Here is a 19,086-nt window from a genome sequence, read left to right as displayed (position 1 = left end):
ACACCATTGTTCTGATTTATCAGTCATTAGTACAATTATGAGGGGCCGTTAATCTGGATTTTGGACCTCTTTAGATAATAAGCATCATCCTAGCAATTAAGTCATTGTGAATTGGATCCACTGATTGTTTTTATTTCACAATCATTTTTCATCACCATTCGTTTTAGATTGTAGTCGGTGGATTTATTTTGAAATTTTAATTTTCATTTCGTTCACCTCGTACCCTTAGTGGCAGATGATGTATCTGTTAGGCCCCTTTAAACAACAAACATCATCATCATCATCATCATCATCATCATCATCCTCCTCCTCCTCCTCCTCCTCCTCCTCCTCCTCCTCCTCCTCCTCCTCCTCCTCCTCCTCCTCCTCCTCCTCCTCCTCCTCCTCCTCCTCCTCCTCTTCTTTTCATGTTTACATTGAAATATAATGAATATGTGATGAGGTAATATGTAATATTTTACAGTGGTATTAAGTTAAATAAAACTGTTGCATCACCTTGTTATTCTTTCATTTTCAGACTATAGACAGGGGATCTTACCATTGCAAAGCCACCAACAAGTTTGGTACTATTCGGTCTGAGACTGTCAGCTTGAAGTTTGGTCACATTGCAGAATTCAACATGAAGCGTTCTCAAGAAAGTGGCAATCAGAATTGGGGCAAAGTTCTTTACTGTGATCCTCCTCATTTCTTTCCAGGTTTGTTATTTTCTTGCTTAATATTGACATTTTTCTCAATCATCTGGGTATGCCTAATGATTTTTAAAGGCGTTACATTGTGTGGACTTTGCTTAGAAAGATGGAGGAACTAACGTTATAGACTGTTTAGAAGGAAACTGCATAAAAACAAAACAGATACCTCTCGTATATGTGAGCAGAAAAGAGAGAGGCTAGGAAAGATATGAAAACTCAAATGGGTGAGGACTTTACTTCATAACTGTTTTTATAAATGTGCTCCGACCTTATCCATCCAATTCCTTCCAAATCTATTGTTCTCAGCCCCCCGACAAGCTCTTTTCTCCTTTCCTGTTTTATCAGGGAACATTCATGGAGGGGAGCCATTCTTGAGAGATTATCCTTTGTGCTAGTGTGTTAATCCCTATGAGAGTTCCTATCTTCCTTCCTATCTTTGATAGTTTATATTTGCCAACATAATAAAATAATTTTTTTTTGGTTTTGCAGCTGTCAACTACTATTGGGTTCGTGATTCATTCCCTAATTTTGTAGAAGAAGATAAACGTGTTTTTGTGTCATATGATGGCGGCTTATACTTCTCTGCCCTTGAGAATATTGATCAGGGTAACTACAGTTGCAATGTTCAGAGTAAGGTTTCTGACAAAGGACGTAATGGACCACTTTTTCCACTTCGTGTGCATCCCAACCGTAAGTATAGTGTTCATATATTATCTTGTAATAAAATTTAGTGTGTACGTAGTGTGTCCGGAAAATACGTATAAATCCGTCGGGGTGACGTATCACGTATCGTGGAGGCGCCGCCAGGTGGCACTGCTGTTGTCGCCAATCTTCTCCACGCTCAGTTCGAGTCGGAGAGCTCTGCGTGTCCGTAGTAGTGTGCGGCTGCTTGTTGAAAGTTACCCGTTTTAACCTGCCGTCGGTATGGAGCTCTCTCTGATTGAGGAACAGCGCATCAACATCAAGTCTCAGAGCTCGTGTGGCCCGAGTTCGACCGGATTTGGCACAAGGGGGCAGGTGGATCCTTCATCACAACAATGCGCCCGCTCACACGTCGCTCGTTGTGCGTGAGTTTTTGGCCCGAAGCTCAATCACCGTGACAGACCACCCGCCTTATTCACCCGATTTAGCCCCTTGTGACTTCTTCCTGTTCCCGAAATGCAAAATGGTGCTTCGGGGGCGGCACTTGGGTGATGTGGAAGCCATCGAGGGAGAAACGACACGGCAACTGAACAGCATCACAACTGAAGACTTTCAACAATGTTATCAACAGTGGAAACGGCATTGGCAGAAGTGCATCTTGTCTCAGGGAGAGTACTTTGAAGGAGACCATATTGTAATACCTGAATAATTGTCAAATAAAGTTATTATTCAACTTTTATACGTATTTTCCGGACATACTACGTATACTAGTAGCAGTTTTGCAAGTGTATTGTTATTGATGAGATATTTAACTCCTTTTAACCCCAATGACAAATATTATTTCTAAGATTCAAGTTCAGGTGTGGGTCTTTCACTATGAGGACAACTCTTAGACACAAATACAGTTGAACCTCTATTTAATGTTCCTGCTTTTAACACTATGAACCTGATGGTAGTAATAATACTACCACGGGTCATGCGCTTGTGTGCCGCTGTGAGTAATACTACTATGAAATTCAGCCGCTAGAATGCTGTTCATGTTATCGAATTACTTATTGCCTCAACATGATGTTGATTTCCTTTTTTACCGATGGATGGTGTTACTGTTCGGTAGTGATTGGTGGTTCTGCCTAGGGACAGTGTTTCGTAGCCATGTGCGTTCAGCAAGATCTTACCTTCAGTAATTGCTGACATGTACTCCTCGAGCACTCCGGTTAGATAAGCTCATATTTATGCACGAATGTTCGGAGATTTAGAATGAAACTGTAGCGAGTCAGCAGTATGTAACCCTGTCAAGTAGTCACTTGATACTGTATATTGCATTATGGATCCTGGATCTACAGAGCGATCCATATAAACCTGAAGTACTTTAATGAGTCATAACATTTCAATCAGTAATAGGACAATTGTGAGACTTTGCGAGATTATAATACACAAGTGGGAGATTATACACATATACATACATACGTACATATATACGATAAGGAAATGTCCGGTTCGAGGAGCACAACATTTTTGAAATTATTCGGTCAGCAAAGAAACTGGTTACAGTACTTTGTTGGAAGATCCCTCACAGCAAATGTTGGAGGTGCCGTCCACCAGCATCCATTCACAACTGTACTCATTTCACCATATTCTGCGACGTTCTGTGAAGTGTGTCCTCGCCAATGATGTTTATTTTATGTCTAATGGCCTCACGAAGTTTACCAGTTGTCTGAGGTCTATTCTTGTACACTCTGCTTTTAAGATACCCCCATAAGAAAAAGTCCAGTGAGGTTAGGTCAGGTGTTCGGGGAGGTGGCCACAAATATTTGGAGATTATTCGGTCATCAAAGAAACTGGTTAAAAGTTGCATGGAAACGTTATAGACGTATGACACATTGATCCCTCTTGTTGGAAATAACCTTTTGTCAGTTCAACATCATCCAGCTGCTCTACAAATGTAAATGCCCGTATAAACTGCAATGTCTACATTCGTATCGAAGAAAATGGAGCCAACAATCCTGGAAGTTGACACCGCGCACCACACTCCACCTTTTCATTATGCATGGGGGTTTTCAGCAACCCAGTATCTACTGTTTTGTGTGTTGATGTAACCTGACAGATGAAACCATGCCTCATCTATAAACCAAGTTAATTATGGAGAGAATGTTTGAACGTTGAATAATAAACCCCTGAAACCATCGACAATAATCAATCAATCAATCAATACTGATCTGCATTTAGGGCAGTCGCCCAGGTGGCAGATTCCCTATCTGTTGCTTTCCTAGCCTTTTCCGAAATGATTTCAAAGAAATTGGAAATTTATTGAACATCTCCCTTGGTAAGTTATTCCAATCCCTAACTCCCCTTCCTATAAATGAATATTTGCCCCAGTTTGTCCTCTTGAATTCCAACTTTATCTTCATATTGTGATCTTTCCTACTTTTATAGACGCCATTCAAACCTATTCGTCTACTAATGTCATTCCACGCTATCTCTCCGCTGACAGCTCGGAACATACCACTTAATGATATAGATGTTGATTCCCATAGGGAATCTGAAATATTTGTCCTGAATGAGCAAATTTATAATACCAATATAAATGGTCCGTTATTGGACATTATAAATTTTCCAGCTAGCTCATTCTTGGTTGCCAGCGTTTCGCCCTCGTGTGCTAGGGTGGGCTCATCAGTTGGTACCTAGCACACCTACCAATACGCTGGCTAGTGCATACCGTGGAGGCCACTGCGTAGGCTAACTGGAGCCACCGGCAGTGCCAATGCACTAAGAGACTTTGTCTCATCACTAAAAATTGATGCCTGCTTGGCCATCAGATGATATAGATGTTGATTCCCATAGGGAATCTGAAATATTTGTCCTGAATGAGCAAATTTATAATACCAATATAAATGGTCCGTTATTGGACATTATAAATTTTCCAGCTAGCTCATTCTTGGTTGCCAGCGTTTCGCCCTCGTGTGCTAGGGTGGGCTCATCAGTTGGTACCTAGCACACCTACCAATACGCTGGCTAGTGCATACCGTGGAGGCCACTGCGTAGGCTAACTGGAGCCACCGGCAGTGCCAATGCACTAAGAGACTTTGTCTCATCACTAAAAATTGATGCCTGCTTGGCCATCAGATGATATAGATGTTGATTCCCATAGGGAATCTGAAATATTTGTCCTAAATGAGCAAATTTATAATACCAATATAAATGGTCCGTTATTGGACATTATAAATTTTCCAGCTAGCTCATTCTTGGTTGCCAGCGTTTCGCCCTCGTGTGCTAGGGTGGGCTCATCAGTTGGTACCTAGCACACCTACCAATACGCTGGCTAGTGCATACCGTGGAGGCCACTGCGTAGGCTAACTGGAGCCACCGGCAGTGCCAATGCACTAAGAGACTTTGTCTCATCACTAAAAATTGATGCCTGCTTGGCCATCAGATGATATAGATGTTGATTCCCATAGGGAATCTGAAATATTTGTCCTGAATGAGCAAATTTATAATACCAATATAAATGGTCCGTTATTGGACATTATAAATTTTCCAGCTAGCTCATTCTTGGTTGCCAGCGTTTCGCCCTCGTGTGCTAGGGTGGGCTCATCAGTTGGTACCTAGCACACCTACCAATACGCTGGCTAGTGCATACCGTGGAGGCCACTGCGTAGGCTAACTGGAGCCACCGGCAGTGCCAATGCACTAAGAGACTTTGTCTCATCACTAAAAATTGATGCCTGCTTGGCCATCAGATGATATAGATGTTGATTCCCATAGGGAATCTGAAATATTTGTCCTGAATGAGCAAATTTATAATACCAATATAAATGGTCCGTTATTGGACATTATAAATTTTCCAGCTAGCTCATTCTTGGTTGCCAGCGTTTCGCCCTCGTGTGCTAGGGTGGGCTCATCAGTTGGTACCTAGCACACCTACCAATACGCTGGCTAGTGCATACCGTGGAGGCCACTGCGTAGGCTAACTGGAGCCACCGGCAGTGCCAATGCACTAAGAGACTTTGTCTCATCACTAAAAATTGATGCCTGCTTGGCCATCAGATGATATAGATGTTGATTCCCATAGGGAATCTGAAATATTTGTCCTGAATGAGCAAATTTATAATACCAATATAAATGGTCCGTTATTGGACATTATAAATTTTCCAGCTAGCTCATTCTTGGTTGCCAGCGTTTCGCCCTCGTGTGCTAGGGTGGGCTCATCAGTTGGTACCTAGCACACCTACCAATACGCTGGCTAGTGCATACCGTGGAGGCCACTGCGTAGGCTAACTGGAGCCACCGGCAGTGCCAATGCACTAAGAGACTTTGTCTCATCACTAAAAATTGATGCCTGCTTGGCCATCAGATGATATAGATGTTGATTCCCATAGGGAATCTGAAATATTTGTCCTGAATGAGCAAATTTATAATACCAATATAAATGGTCCGTTATTGGACATTATAAATTTTCCAGCTAGCTCATTCTTGGTTGCCAGCGTTTCGCCCTCGTGTGCTAGGGTGGGCTCATCAGTTGGTACCTAGCACACCTACCAATACGCTGGCTAGTGCATACCGTGGAGGCCACTGCGTAGGCTAACTGGAGCCACCGGCAGTGCCAATGCACTAAGAGACTTTGTCTCATCACTAAAAATTGATGCCTGCTTGGCCATCAGATGATATAGATGTTGATTCCCATAGGGAATCTGAAATATTTGTCCTGAATGAGCAAATTTATAATACCAATATAAATGGTCCGTTATTGGACATTATAAATTTTCCAGCTAGCTCATTCTTGGTTGCCAGCGTTTCGCCCTCGTGTGCTAGGGTGGGCTCATCAGTTGGTACCTAGCACACCTACCAATACGCTGGCTAGTGCATACCGTGGAGGCCACTGCGTAGGCTAACTGGAGCCACCGGCAGTGCCAATGCACTAAGAGACTTTGTCTCATCACTAAAAATTGATGCCTGCTTGGCCATCAGATGATATAGATGTTGATTCCCATAGGGAATCTGAAATATTTGTCCTGAATGAGCAAATTTATAATACCAATATAAATGGTCCGTTATTGGACATTATTGGACATTGGCACTGCCGGTGGCTCCAGTTAGCCTACGCAGTGGCCTCCACGGTATGCACTAGCCAGCGTATTGGTAGGTGTGCTAGGTACCAACTGATGAGCCCACCCTAGCACACGAGGGCGAAACGCTGGCAACCAAGAATGAGCTAGCTGGAAAATTTATAATGTCCAATAACGGACCATTTATATTGGTATTATAAATTTGCTCATTCAGGACAAATATTTCAGATTCCCTATGGGAATCAGCATCTATATCATCTGATGGCCAAGCAGGCATCAATTTTTAGTGATGAGACAAAGTCTCTTAGTGCATTGGCACTGCCGGTGGCTCCAGTTAGCCTACGCAGTGGCCTCCACGGTATGCACTAGCCAGCGTATTGGTAGGTGTGCTAGGTACCAACTGATGAGCCCACCCTAGCACACGAGGGCGAAACGCTGGCAACCAAGAATGAGCTAGCTGGAAAATTTATAATGTCCAATAACGGACCATTTATATTGGTATTACATACCACTTAGTCGAGCAGCTCTTCTTCTTTCTCTCAATTCTTCCCAACCCAAACATTGCAACATTTTTGTAACGCTACTCTTTTGTCGGAAATCACCCAGAACAAATCGAGCTGCTTTTCTTTGGATTTTTTCCAGTTCTTGAATCAGGTAATCCTGGTGAGGGTCCCATACACTGGAACCATACTCTAGTTGGGGTCTTACCAGAGACTTATATGCACTCTCCTTTACATCCTTACTACAACCCCTAAACACCCTCATAACCATGTGCAGAGATCGGTACCCTTTATTTACAATCCCATTTATGTGATTACCCCAGTGAAGATCTTTCCTTATATTAACACCTAGATACTTACAATGATCCCCAAAAGGAACTTTCACCCCATCAACGCAGTAATTAAAACTGAGAGGACTTTTCCTATTTGTAAAACTCACAACCTGACTTTTAGCCCCGTTTATCAACATACCATTGCCTGCTGTCCATCTCACAATATTTTCGAGGTCACGTTGCAGTTGCTCACAATCTTGTAACTTATTTATCACTCTATAGAGAATAACATCATCCGCAAAAAGCCTTACCTCCGATTCCACTCCTTTACTCATATCATTTATATATATAAGAAAACATAAAGGTCCGATAACACTGCCCTGAGGAACTCCCCTCTCAACTATTACAGGGTCAGACAAAGCTTCACCTACTCTAACTCTGCGAGATCTATTTTCTAGAAATATAGCAACCCATTCAATAACGCATTCGTTTCTCATGATCTGCTTCTTTCAATACTTGCATCATATGCACTCTGTACGGTCACAACCCCAATTTCTTTGCAGCTCTTTGACATGTGCCATATGAAATGCCTGTCTCTTGGCTCAATCGACACGACGATTTCTTGGGAGAGTTCTCGAAGCATCTTTTAATTATAATAGTCTCTGCATTCACTGATGGTCTGTGTTTACCATTGTCACTGTTTAGTACACCAATTCTCCATGGCTAAATGGTTAGCGTGCTAGCCTTTGGTCACAGGGGTCCCGGGTTCGATTCCCGGCGAGGTCGGGAATTTTAACCATAATTGGTTAATTTCGCTGGCACGGGGACTTGGTGTATGTGTCATCTTGATCATCATTTCATCCCCATCACGATGCGCAGGTCGCCTACGGGTGTCAAATCAAAAGACCTCCACCTGGCGAGCCGAACTTGTCCTCAGACACTCCCGGCACTAAAAGCCATACGCCATTTTATTTTAGTACACTATTTCATAGATTGTAAGGAAGTTGCCTTTGTTGGAACATCGCGCACATTGAATTCTCTTCGGAATGCCCGTTGTGTTGTAACCGATGATTCTGTCTTCCATTATGTTTTTACAATGAAAACACGCTCTCGAAATGTGTACTGCATGTTTCCGTTACGACTTCCTGCTAAAGACTGTGACCGAATTATTAATTTGCCAACAGTGCTAGTTATTGTCATGACAATCAACAAAGTTGTCAACAATGGGCAGCAGTACTGATTCTCCCAGAGTCACTGAGATCACGAAAACAAGTTTCCAGTTTCTACAGGCTTTCAGAGTCAAATTATGACTTATAAAAGTAGTTCAGGTTTATGTGGATTGCTCTGTACTACAAGTAAAGGAAATCCTACGCATACATACAGCCCGTGGATAAGTTAACAGATTATTATGGAACTTATAACCGATTTGGATTCTGTTCGCTATGAAAGTGATTGTGAAGGAGAAAATGAAGTTTCTGAAGCTCCACAGATGATGAATCATCTCCAGAAGAACTGGTCACAAAAACACTAAGGGAGGTGAGAGGCGCAATGGAAACGAAATACTGCTCCTCTGAACAGTCATGTTTTTTCTGGCATACCAAAACTAAATGGTAATGACCTTGGTATTTCTGCAGATTTCTTTAGTTTAGTTTTTAGTGTATTTAATGTTATTCGAGTGAAAAGTAACAGGTGTATTCTTCAGCAAATAAACCTAAAGAAGCAAGGAGGCTCTTTGAAACCTAAATAAGTGTATGTGCAGTGAAAACCGGTGACATTGAGTGAACTAAAGTTATTTTTTGCAGTAGTGATTCATGTGTGCTTGATTCGTAAACTGTTTTTCTGAGACTACTGGTGCACGATATCAATTTTAAAAACTGTTTATCTGAAGTCTGAGAGGCTGATGATTTGTTGAGCAGTGTTGGGGCTGAAATCACAGAAGAATCACGAGCATCAACTGCAGGAAGACTTGTAGGTAGGGACAATTTTCCGTACAGAATACCTGTAGTTGACGTGAAGAAGGAACGGTACATACTGCGTATGTGCAATTTCTGCTGCGGCAAGTCCAAGCACAACACCAGCCGTGCTGTGAAGAAATAACAACCGTATATTACTGTAAATCAGATGTAGGTCTTTGCAGAGGAGAATATTTGGAGTGTTACCATACCATAGCTAGGTATTGGGAATAACAATGTGTAATTCTGTTGTTCAGTGACTGAAACTATCCAACTGTATGAGTGAATTAGAAATTTAAGGGTGTAAACAAGGAAGTCAAAATTGACCAAAATTATAACCTGAGTTTATTTTCCTTGCTGAAGGTAAGCATTTTTACAGTGATTTCATGTGGTAGTCCACATTTTCAAGAGTATATATATATATATATATATATATATATATATATATATATATATATTTAACTATATTATAATATTATAAAAACTGACAGAACTGTGAGATTTTCCTGAGAGTCTAAATCATGCCAGCACAAGGTAGGGATGCCATCTTGAATCGTCCAGCCTTTTTTTAACTCATTTCCGCAAATCCTGCCAAAAACCGCCATAAGCACAATGTTATGTAAACCTACTTTTAATGAATTCCACTTTACAGAAAACTCCTTGTAAGGAACAGATTTGTATATGGTTTTAACCTGGCAGTGGTCGCAGGGTGAGTGTTTCTCACTTTTGGATATTCTTGTATGCAACTGTGGAGAGCAGCGACCACCGGTTATTAGTAGCAGATCTGAAAGTCATTAATGTACCAGAGATAACAACCAGGAAATTACCTAAAATTAAGGTGTGGGAACCACAACAGATTGGAAAAAGGACCGTATAACAGGACAGCTGCCTACAGAAGAAGTGGAGAGTGGTGAAGTAGAGTGGAAAAGATTTAAAAACACCTTAATAAAGGAAGCAATAGAGGTTTGCGGGAAGACAAGGGCAAGAGTAAGGTTAAAAGAGACACCCTGGTGGAATGAAAGAGTAAGATCCTCAGTAAAGGAAAGGAGCATAGCACAAAAAGAATGAGATAGAGAGAAATCCAAGCCAGAACAGTTTACCAGGACAAGAAATTGAGAGTTAAGAGTAGTAGAAGAGGAGAGGATAAAGTGCTGGGAGAAATTTACTCAAAAACTGAGGGAAGACAGCAGAGGCAATATGAAACTGTTGTTCAAAGTGATCAAAAACAAAAGGAATTCAGTTGGAAACCATCAAAGCAATTGAGGATCCTAATGGATACCTGGCCAGAAAAGAAGAGGACATCAGAGAGGTTCTGAGGAATCATTTTGATCGCCTATTGAACTGGGCAGAAGCAGATCAGAGAACAAAGGAACCAGCTATTGAAACCTGCACAGAAGAACCTCCCATTACATGGGCAGAAACAGAAGCAGCCCTTAAGAAGATGCCGCATGGGAAATCCCCAGGAATCAAAGTCAGCATGGACATGATTAAAGCAGCAGGAATCCAGGGTTTACAGTGGCTACACAGAGTGCTCAATGCAGTTTGGAAAGATGGCAAGATACCTACTGATTGGAGCAGAGGTTTCATTACCTCCCTGTTTAAGAAAAGAAAAGGCCGAAAATGCTCCAATTACTGAGGAATAACACTCCTTTCTCATGGGCTTAAGATTCTTAAGAAAATCTTAGAGAGCAGATTGTGAGTCATCTTAGAGCCACAGTATGGCCTCAGGCCTAACAGGTCCACAACAGATGTAATCTTCAGTGCCCGTATATTAATGGAAAAATATTTGGAAAAAGGCAAAGATCTATTTATGGTTTTCCTTGACATTGAGAAGGCATATGACAGCATTACAAGAGAGAAGAAATGGGAATGCTTGAGAGAAAGGAATGTGCAAGAGGGACTGATGAGGAAAGTTCAAATGCTGTATGGGAACTGTACCAGCTGTGTGCGACTGGGTGACAGACATTCATCTTGGTTCAAGACCGAAAGTGGAGTCCGGCTAGGCAGTGCACTATCCCCATTATTCTTTATCACCATCATGGATGACATAATGAAGAACATCAAGAAAACCTCTGGTTAACTAAATGCAATGGCTTTCGCTGATGGTGTTATGATGTGGGGAGAAACTGAGGAAGAAGTACAGTCATGACTCAATGAATGGAAGGTTAAGTTCCAGGAGTTCAAGCTCAAGATAAGCAAAGTAAAACAGTAGTGATACAATAAACAGAGAGGGACGACCAGCGAACAGCATGCTAGGAAACCATCCACTAGGAAGCAAGGAAAGCTTTACATACCTCGGCAGTATAATATCTCGAGATACGCTAGCCACAAAGGAGGTGGCAAATAGAGTGCAGAAGAGCTCTCACTTTTACCAGCAAGTACGAACACTCCTCTGGGATCCGAAAATACCAGCAAAATCAAAGATGGTGATGTTCAATCAGTACGTCATACCAATCTTAACCTATGGTATTGAAACCTGCACCCTCATTAAGAAATACTCACGAGGGTTGCAGGCATCCGAGATGAAGGAATGATGTGGTTAGGAAGAAAGTTGGGATTGTTACATCATTCTTAGATCGGGTCAGCATGTCCAGACTTAGGTGGTTTGGGCACAGTCTAATATATACAGTTGCGAAGCTCTGATGATATTTTTCAACCGAGGTGACTACAGCGCTCCAAGCGGCGAGGTAGAGGCAACTTGCTAGCAGACAACAGGGACGAATTACCTCTACAGTCTAAAATGGTCATAACTTCTGAACCATTCATCCAAATAATGTCCTGACAAGATTATTGTAATCCTTACGACATATTGGAGGAGGTCAAATAATTTATTTCAATGAGTTCGAGGATAATATCGAAGTATTTATTTAATCTTAAGGAGTTATCTTTTTAACCGCGGACTATAACATAAAATCGCTTCTAGAGGGCAACCGGTTGAAAATAGGTATATACCGTTGCAGACATTTTTTTGGTAGAGGTTTCTATGCTCTACAATTTGTACGCTTACACTTACCGACATTGAAACTGCCAAGTTGGGCTAAGAAGGCCAGCGCTCACTTGCTTTCTTGGCTTACGCTGCGTGAAGCGTCAACGATAGTGGTGTAGGGGTATCCTCCCGGCCAGGTCAGGGATTTTTACCTGGACCCGAGGGCTGGTTCGAGGTCCACTCAGCCTACGTGATTAGAATTGAGGAGCTATCTGACGGTGAGATAGCGGCCCCGGTCTAGAAAGCCAAGAATAACGGCCGAGAGTATTCATCGTGCTGACCACACGACACCTCGTAACCTGCAGGCCTACGGGCTGTGCAGCGGTCGCTTGGTAGGCTAAGGCCCTTCACGGGCTGTAGTGCCATGGGGTTTGGTTTGGAAGACGAAAGAAAAAAACGAATATCTTTTCCGCTGGGGCTTATTAAATACCAGGAACAAAAGTGTAATAAAAGGTGCGTAAAACACCAGACAACAAATATAAAAACATTTGCACTGGGGTCCATAAAAGTATCAGCGCATTATTTGCAGATCACTTTTTTCCTAAAACAAATGTTGTTTTCTTATCACACTCTTCGATCATCAATTATCTGAAGGTCAAACTCAGCCATGTGCAAGAGGATTACTTTGACCTTCATCTTGAATGCGACAACACTTCGATCAATAGGATCAACTGGAGTCGAAATTCAAAGGTGCGAGTTTCAACATACACGCCACCGTTGAAAGATGAGTCTCCCTGTCCACTTCCTGGATTTCAATTTTGTCTCCATTAGTAAGCGATATCACGACCTTTTCAATATCCATAACTGGTCTACACAATAATATGACCATGCTAGTCAACTTCACATGATTATGTTTCTAATCCGTACGTGGGCTATCATGCGACAAATATTCAGTATTCTATTCTTCAGTGAATAACTCAACAAAATATATTTCTAACTTTTGAATTGAATGCAACGTACAAGCATTAACAGGCTTTTTGGGCTATTCAGCTATTTGCTTTATGTCGCACCAACACAGACAGGTCTTATGGCGACGATGGGATAGGAAAGGCCTAGGAATTGGAAGCGGCCGTGGCCTTAATTAAGGTACAGCCCGGGCATTTGCCTGGTGTGAAAAGGGTTATTCACAATATCAATGAAAACCGGAGAGCAAAACTGAACTTTTGTGAGGCTAACAGCTTGCTTCCCGAAGGTGTGATTAACTCTGTAAAGTTCAGGCCTTCAAGGCCATTTCTCGTTTTCGCGCAACTTTCTCCGACCGGCCTACATTGGCGAAAACTCTAATCTGTGTTGGAAAGCACGTTCCTTTCACAAGGAATGACAAAGAACATTTTCAGGGCTAAGAAAAATGTTATTGTACAAAACGGTACTAGTGAAAATTTGTTATGTGATAAGCGAGGTATTTTTATATAGATTTAAAACAACGTGAATCGGTACTTGGAATGTACGGCGTGCTTAGCAAGAAATAGTCTTTATGAGGAAATCCATAACAAGGTTTCACTGTATTTTCTTGCGCGTGGTTAAATTTGGAAAGGCTATTTATTCCCTTGTAAATTTATAGCAAAAAGGTTATCATTACTTTACTGTCGCTTGAAGTATATTTTCAATATGCATACGAGGTTAAGTTAGATACGCAATTAAAATAAGTAAACCACAACGTTAGTCACAGAACCCACTGCAGTGATACTAGTCCAATTTTTCAGAAAGAAAGTGAAAATACGGCTTGATGTTTCTCGGAATTAGAAGATAACTAACGAGTAAGCTGCAGTATAGAAATCTGCGAAAACGCACGTTTTGAACAAACTGACTGCCAGTTCATATTGATTTTAATGTGTGTGGGTTATTCCCCCGACATTTACGAAAAATCTGATATATCGACAATCCGCTATAGCAAGTAAAATTTCCGCCGTTGTGAATTCCCACTATAACGGACATCTACTGTACCTTCTTCTTGGCGCTCTGTTGTTGGTGTTGAATCTCAACATGATGCGATTGTTTAGCCCAGCGATATCTAACACAGTATAAAAGATTCTCAGTGGCCATCTCTTAATTATTATGGCTTTTGAAGGCATCGACAACATCAATTCCCCTTTTTGCCATGTTGTAAAATGATATGACTTCCGGCTTGCTCAAGTCAGCTATTGTCTCGTCAATGTTCCCACCTTGATGCACGGTAAATATCTTAGGAATATAGGAAAAACTTGCATATCATTGCCAAGAGAAAACATGGTTGAATGGACTGGTCTTTTGTGTCAAGGAATCATCATCATCATTTTATAGTTCCAGTTTCCTGGGTACTGTTGGCGAGCCTCTTCCACTCTGTCTTATTGAGATACGTTCTGTAGTTAATGATGTCCTCCAGTGTCCTTCCCCGATCTGCAATTTCCATCTTTACGATGTCCATCCAGTGGGCTCTTGGTCTTCCCACCATCCGTTTCCCTGCCACATGTCTCTCCAAGTTAACATACGCTGTCCTTGTTTGCTCCATCCTCATTACATGCCCAAACCACAGTTTAATATATACAGTCGCGAAGCTCTAATAAGAGTAAGGTTCCATTTGACAGCTGGAGCGACACTAGCACCTCTAGCGGCGAGGTAGAGGCAACTTGCTAACATACAACAGGGAACAAATTACCACTACAGCCGCCCACGTCGTGGAAAGGGCGTCTTTCAAAGATGACCAATGAAAACGATTGTTCGTCCATTTCTAGGATCGTAGTATGTAAGTGCAAACGGTTCCTAAAGGACCCGCTGCAATCGCTGTTGACGATTAAGATACCAGATACCATACCACCTGGACTACATTTACGAAATAAAAAAACATAACCCAGTATCGACCTCTCGACCTCCTGCATGCTAACCCAAAACTCTATCCACTGCACCAACTGTACAGCACGACTAATAGGTGCTGACAGAGGTAGTTACCCTACATGTGGTTACAGTGTTGCCAGATTGCCACTCTTCAGCGTCCTTTTTCTGCTGGATGTACTCTCAGGATGAACTTCTGTGAGAGACATTTTTTTATTGCTGGCATGTGAGGAGTCGCGCTGCGACGCCCGAGTGCGCAAATTTCAGTTAATCCTGTATGTCATAAGACTCATAAGATAGGAAGTGTTGATTTCTTGTGACTGTTAAGTGTAGAAAATTTAGAGAACGGTTGGATTCTGTTTCCAGTGTGAACTGTATATGGGGGCTTAATTTGTTTAACTCTTCCAGAATGATAAGGCCGTTGGTATGTTTTCCATCTAAAATTGTGAAGGTGTCATCGACAAATCTTATCCAAAAGAAAATGTGCTCCGTTTTGCTGATGTGTGCATGCTCCAGATGGTCTAAGTAAATGTTCGCCATGATGCCCGATGCCGGAGAGCCCATTGGAAGGCCGTTTTGTTGATATATTGAACATAAATTTAACCAAACTGATAAATTCTTCTATTTGTAGTCTACTTAGTGTACTATGCTGTTGTAAGTTACTTTGTATAATGGAAATGGTCTCTTCTAAAGGAATACCAGAGTACTTATTCTTGATGTCGAAGGATGCTAATGAATGATTTTTGAATTGTGAGGTTCAAGCTCTGTTCAACAGTGTACAAATGCACTGCAATGACACTACCCAGCATGATTTTTGCGGCAAAGCATCTGATATATGATTTTAACTAAATAAGGTCTCGTGATTTCAGAAATGTCATTGGTTCTATTGTATCACATATAGTTTTTGTGTTATTTGCCATTTACTGTCTGAAAATGTGTCATTGCAGCACAGTGCTGCTTTGTGATAACAGCAAATCGGCTGTTGTTAGAGTGGCCGTGGTTTGCTTTGTTAATGTCGCGTACTTTTGTCAATCCAAACCTCCTCCGCCGACTATTTCCCCTCCATTGAATTAGTCAGATAACAGAGTCTATTTTTGTGTTGTGGTAGCGGCAATGCAGTGAAGCCAGTCAGTTGCAGCGTGAGTGTGGCGGAAGTTAGACCTTTTTATACTGTGTTGTGTTGCAAAAATGGCAAGTGTGTTGGGAATTAAAAGATGTGTGTATAAGCCAGACTTATTCTAGACATGGTACTGTATAGGCTTTTGGGCTTATGCCTTGTCAAGAAAATAAGGTGAAATTCTTTACGTTTCGCAGAGAACTGTGCTCTGCGTCATCAGAAGAAAATCTCGGCTGTCCACGAGAAAGGCTTCTTAAACAATGACTTCTTGAAATTTAGACGTTATAATAGAAGTGGAAATGGTATGTTCATTCGTCACCAGATGGCTCCCCGGACATGGCACAACACTAGCTTTCGAAGCGGAAGCTGACCGAACCATCAGAATCAGTCTAAGAGAGTCACATAACATGTGTACGTAACATATGACATTGACAGGTGTACGACATTGACACAAGCCTGGAATGAAACATTTGGCGATGAGGAACGTATGAATTAGGAAAATACAGAGATGAAATAACAATAGTGAAGGGACAGAGAAGGGACCTACCTACATAAATCCTTAATGGCTGGCAACCATGGCAAGTAATTACTTAATTGATAGCCATTATTCCTGTTGAAATTCTTAGGATTTCTGTGTATTTCCACAGCTTCCCATATAATCCTGGACCTGTAGTGTCTAGTTTGGGTAAGAGGTCGAGCATCTTGGAACATGACATCATGACTCGATGATAGAGCGTGCTTAGCTATGGCTGATTTGTCTGGCTGGTTGAGACGAATATTACGTTCATGTTCCTTGATATGGGCACCAATGGACCAGCATGTTTGGTCGATGTATACCTTACCGCAAGTACAAGGAATTTCGTATACCCCAGGATGTAAAAGTGGGGACACTTTATCCTTGGTTTTACTCAGACTGTGAGTAATTTTAATGGTGGTGCCAAACACGGTTTTTATATTGTGTTTGCGGAGGACCTTGGCAATTCGATCTGTGGTGTTGTGAGTGTAAGGCAAGCAGGCAGTTCCCTTCACTTCTTCCTTCTGTGAGCTTTGTTTGGTCGTTTCTCAGGGATCCAGGGCTCTATGAATCTGCAAATCGTTGTAACCATAACCCTTGAACGTTACTTTTAGCGTGTCCATCTCCACCTGGATATTTGATGGCTCACTAATTCGTATCGCCGTCTTGGCGAGTGTCGTGAGAATGCCTTGTTTTTGTGCTGGATGGTAGTGAGAATCTGCATGGAGGTAGCGATTTGTGTGGGTAGGCTTACGATAGACGGTATGTCCTAAGGAGCCGTCCTGTTTCTTTCTTACTAGAACATCCAAGGAAGGAAGGCATCTCTCCGACTCCATCTCAATAGTGAATTGAATTGAAGGATGTTGCTGATTTAGGTGGTTTAGAAATAGATGAAGTTTCTCAGGACCTTCTGTCCAGACCACAAATGTATCATCAACATACCTCCACCCTATCATAGGTTTGACGGGCGCCGATATTAAGTAAAAATGTGATACACCTCAAGATATGACAGAGTAGGTCACTGATTTCAGAGGATAGTTTATATTTTCTCGCGTTTAGTTAAATTTCAGAAAGGCTATTCCCATGTAAATTTTTAATGAGGAGGTTATAATTTCTCTACATGCACTTGAAATATGTTTTCATGATACATATACGGTTAGGTTAGGTGACGCCGTTAGAAGAAGAAAACTGAAATTTGCGACATAAACCTCTGGAGCGATACTATAATTTTTTCAGAATTAAATTAAACACACTTTCACGTAGTATCGGATTTTGAAAAATAACAAACAAATAAGTCTGAGTGTGGACATCATCTGCGAAAACGCAAGTTTTGCAGTTTCATACTGATTTAAATGTGTAGGAAGTTTTTCCTGAGTTTTACGAAAAATCGGATATGACGACAATACGATATAGCGAGTGAATTTTTGGCCGTTAAGCATTCTCGCTATAACGGACTTCTACTATATTTCAAAACATTGGGGAGGCTATGCATAAATGAACAAAGGAATTTTTTCCTAATGTCACTTCTTTACCAACTGCTCTCTATGAACACTCCTACTTATGTATCGTCTAATTTTCGTTCCCTTTCCTCATTCCATGAAATCAGTACCCATTTTGGTTTCCTACTTAAAATTCCACTAAATCGAACAAATCTCTACAATTATTCTTTTTTGTTTCTGCATCGAGACTCTGGAATACACTCCCAATGGATATTCGGCACTGTACTTTCTCTCATAAATTCAAATCTGCCTGCCAAAAGTTTCTCCTTGGAACATATAACTGAGTTTCGTGAGTCATCGCATATATGTTGTGTGAATGGGTTTTCTTTTATCTGTTATGCACTTCCCGCATCATGATTATTATTATTATTATTATTATTATTATTATTATTATTATTATTATTATTATTGAAAATTTCTTTGCTTTTTTTCTTTTCAGCAAATTACCAGCAGCTGAAATTTCCAAATAACTTTCCAAAGGCATTTCCAGAAGCACCTATTGCAGGACAAGAAGTTCGTTTGGAATGTGTTGCATTTGGCTAGTAAGTAATAGCTGCAGTAATTTCTCAATAATTTCATCTGAGTGTAGACAGGAAGGGCAGATTTGGTAAGTGCTCATTATTAGAGCTAGGACTTTTATGTAGTATCAAGTGGCAAAATATGTACATAAATATGTAACAAAAAGCACCAAAATTTGTAGAATGAGTGAAATATGTAGTATCACATATTTAAGCTTACCATTCTGTAGGTTACAACACAGAAAACATGCTTCATATAAAATTTTGTAATACAGTGAGCAGTTATGTATTTTTTAATGTTCTCTGCAGTCGTAAAATATCAATATATCAGACACATATTCAATACAAACTTACCATTTTCTTAATTACAACACTACCGGGTGAGTTGGCCGTGCGCGTAGAGGCGCGCGGCTGTGAGCTTGCATCCGGGAGATAGTAGGTTCGAATCCCACTATCGGCAGCCCTGAAAATGGTTTTCCGTGGTTTCCCATTTTCACACCAGGCAAATGCTGGGGCTGTACCTTAA

At 41.2% G+C, this 19,086-nt stretch overlaps 1 protein-coding gene across 1 annotated transcript in view; it reads left to right on the top strand.

Annotated features, from left to right (window-relative positions):
- The window catches only part of Cont (Contactin), a 314,894-nt gene that overhangs the window by 93,579 nt on the left and 202,229 nt on the right, over positions 1 to 19,086 (top strand). Inside the window, exons 6-8 of the mRNA XM_067141447.2 lie at positions 518 to 695; positions 1,179 to 1,379; positions 18,482 to 18,584. Of these exons, the coding sequence (XP_066997548.2) occupies positions 518 to 695; positions 1,179 to 1,379; positions 18,482 to 18,584 (482 nt within the window). The remainder of the gene's footprint in view (positions 1 to 517; positions 696 to 1,178; positions 1,380 to 18,481; positions 18,585 to 19,086) is intronic.

This window comes from Anabrus simplex, chromosome 2 (assembly GCF_040414725.1).
Source record: "Anabrus simplex isolate iqAnaSimp1 chromosome 2, ASM4041472v1, whole genome shotgun sequence".
NCBI classification, from domain to species: domain Eukaryota; kingdom Metazoa; phylum Arthropoda; class Insecta; order Orthoptera; family Tettigoniidae; genus Anabrus; species Anabrus simplex.
This window is presented reverse-complemented; position numbering and strand designations above follow the sequence as displayed.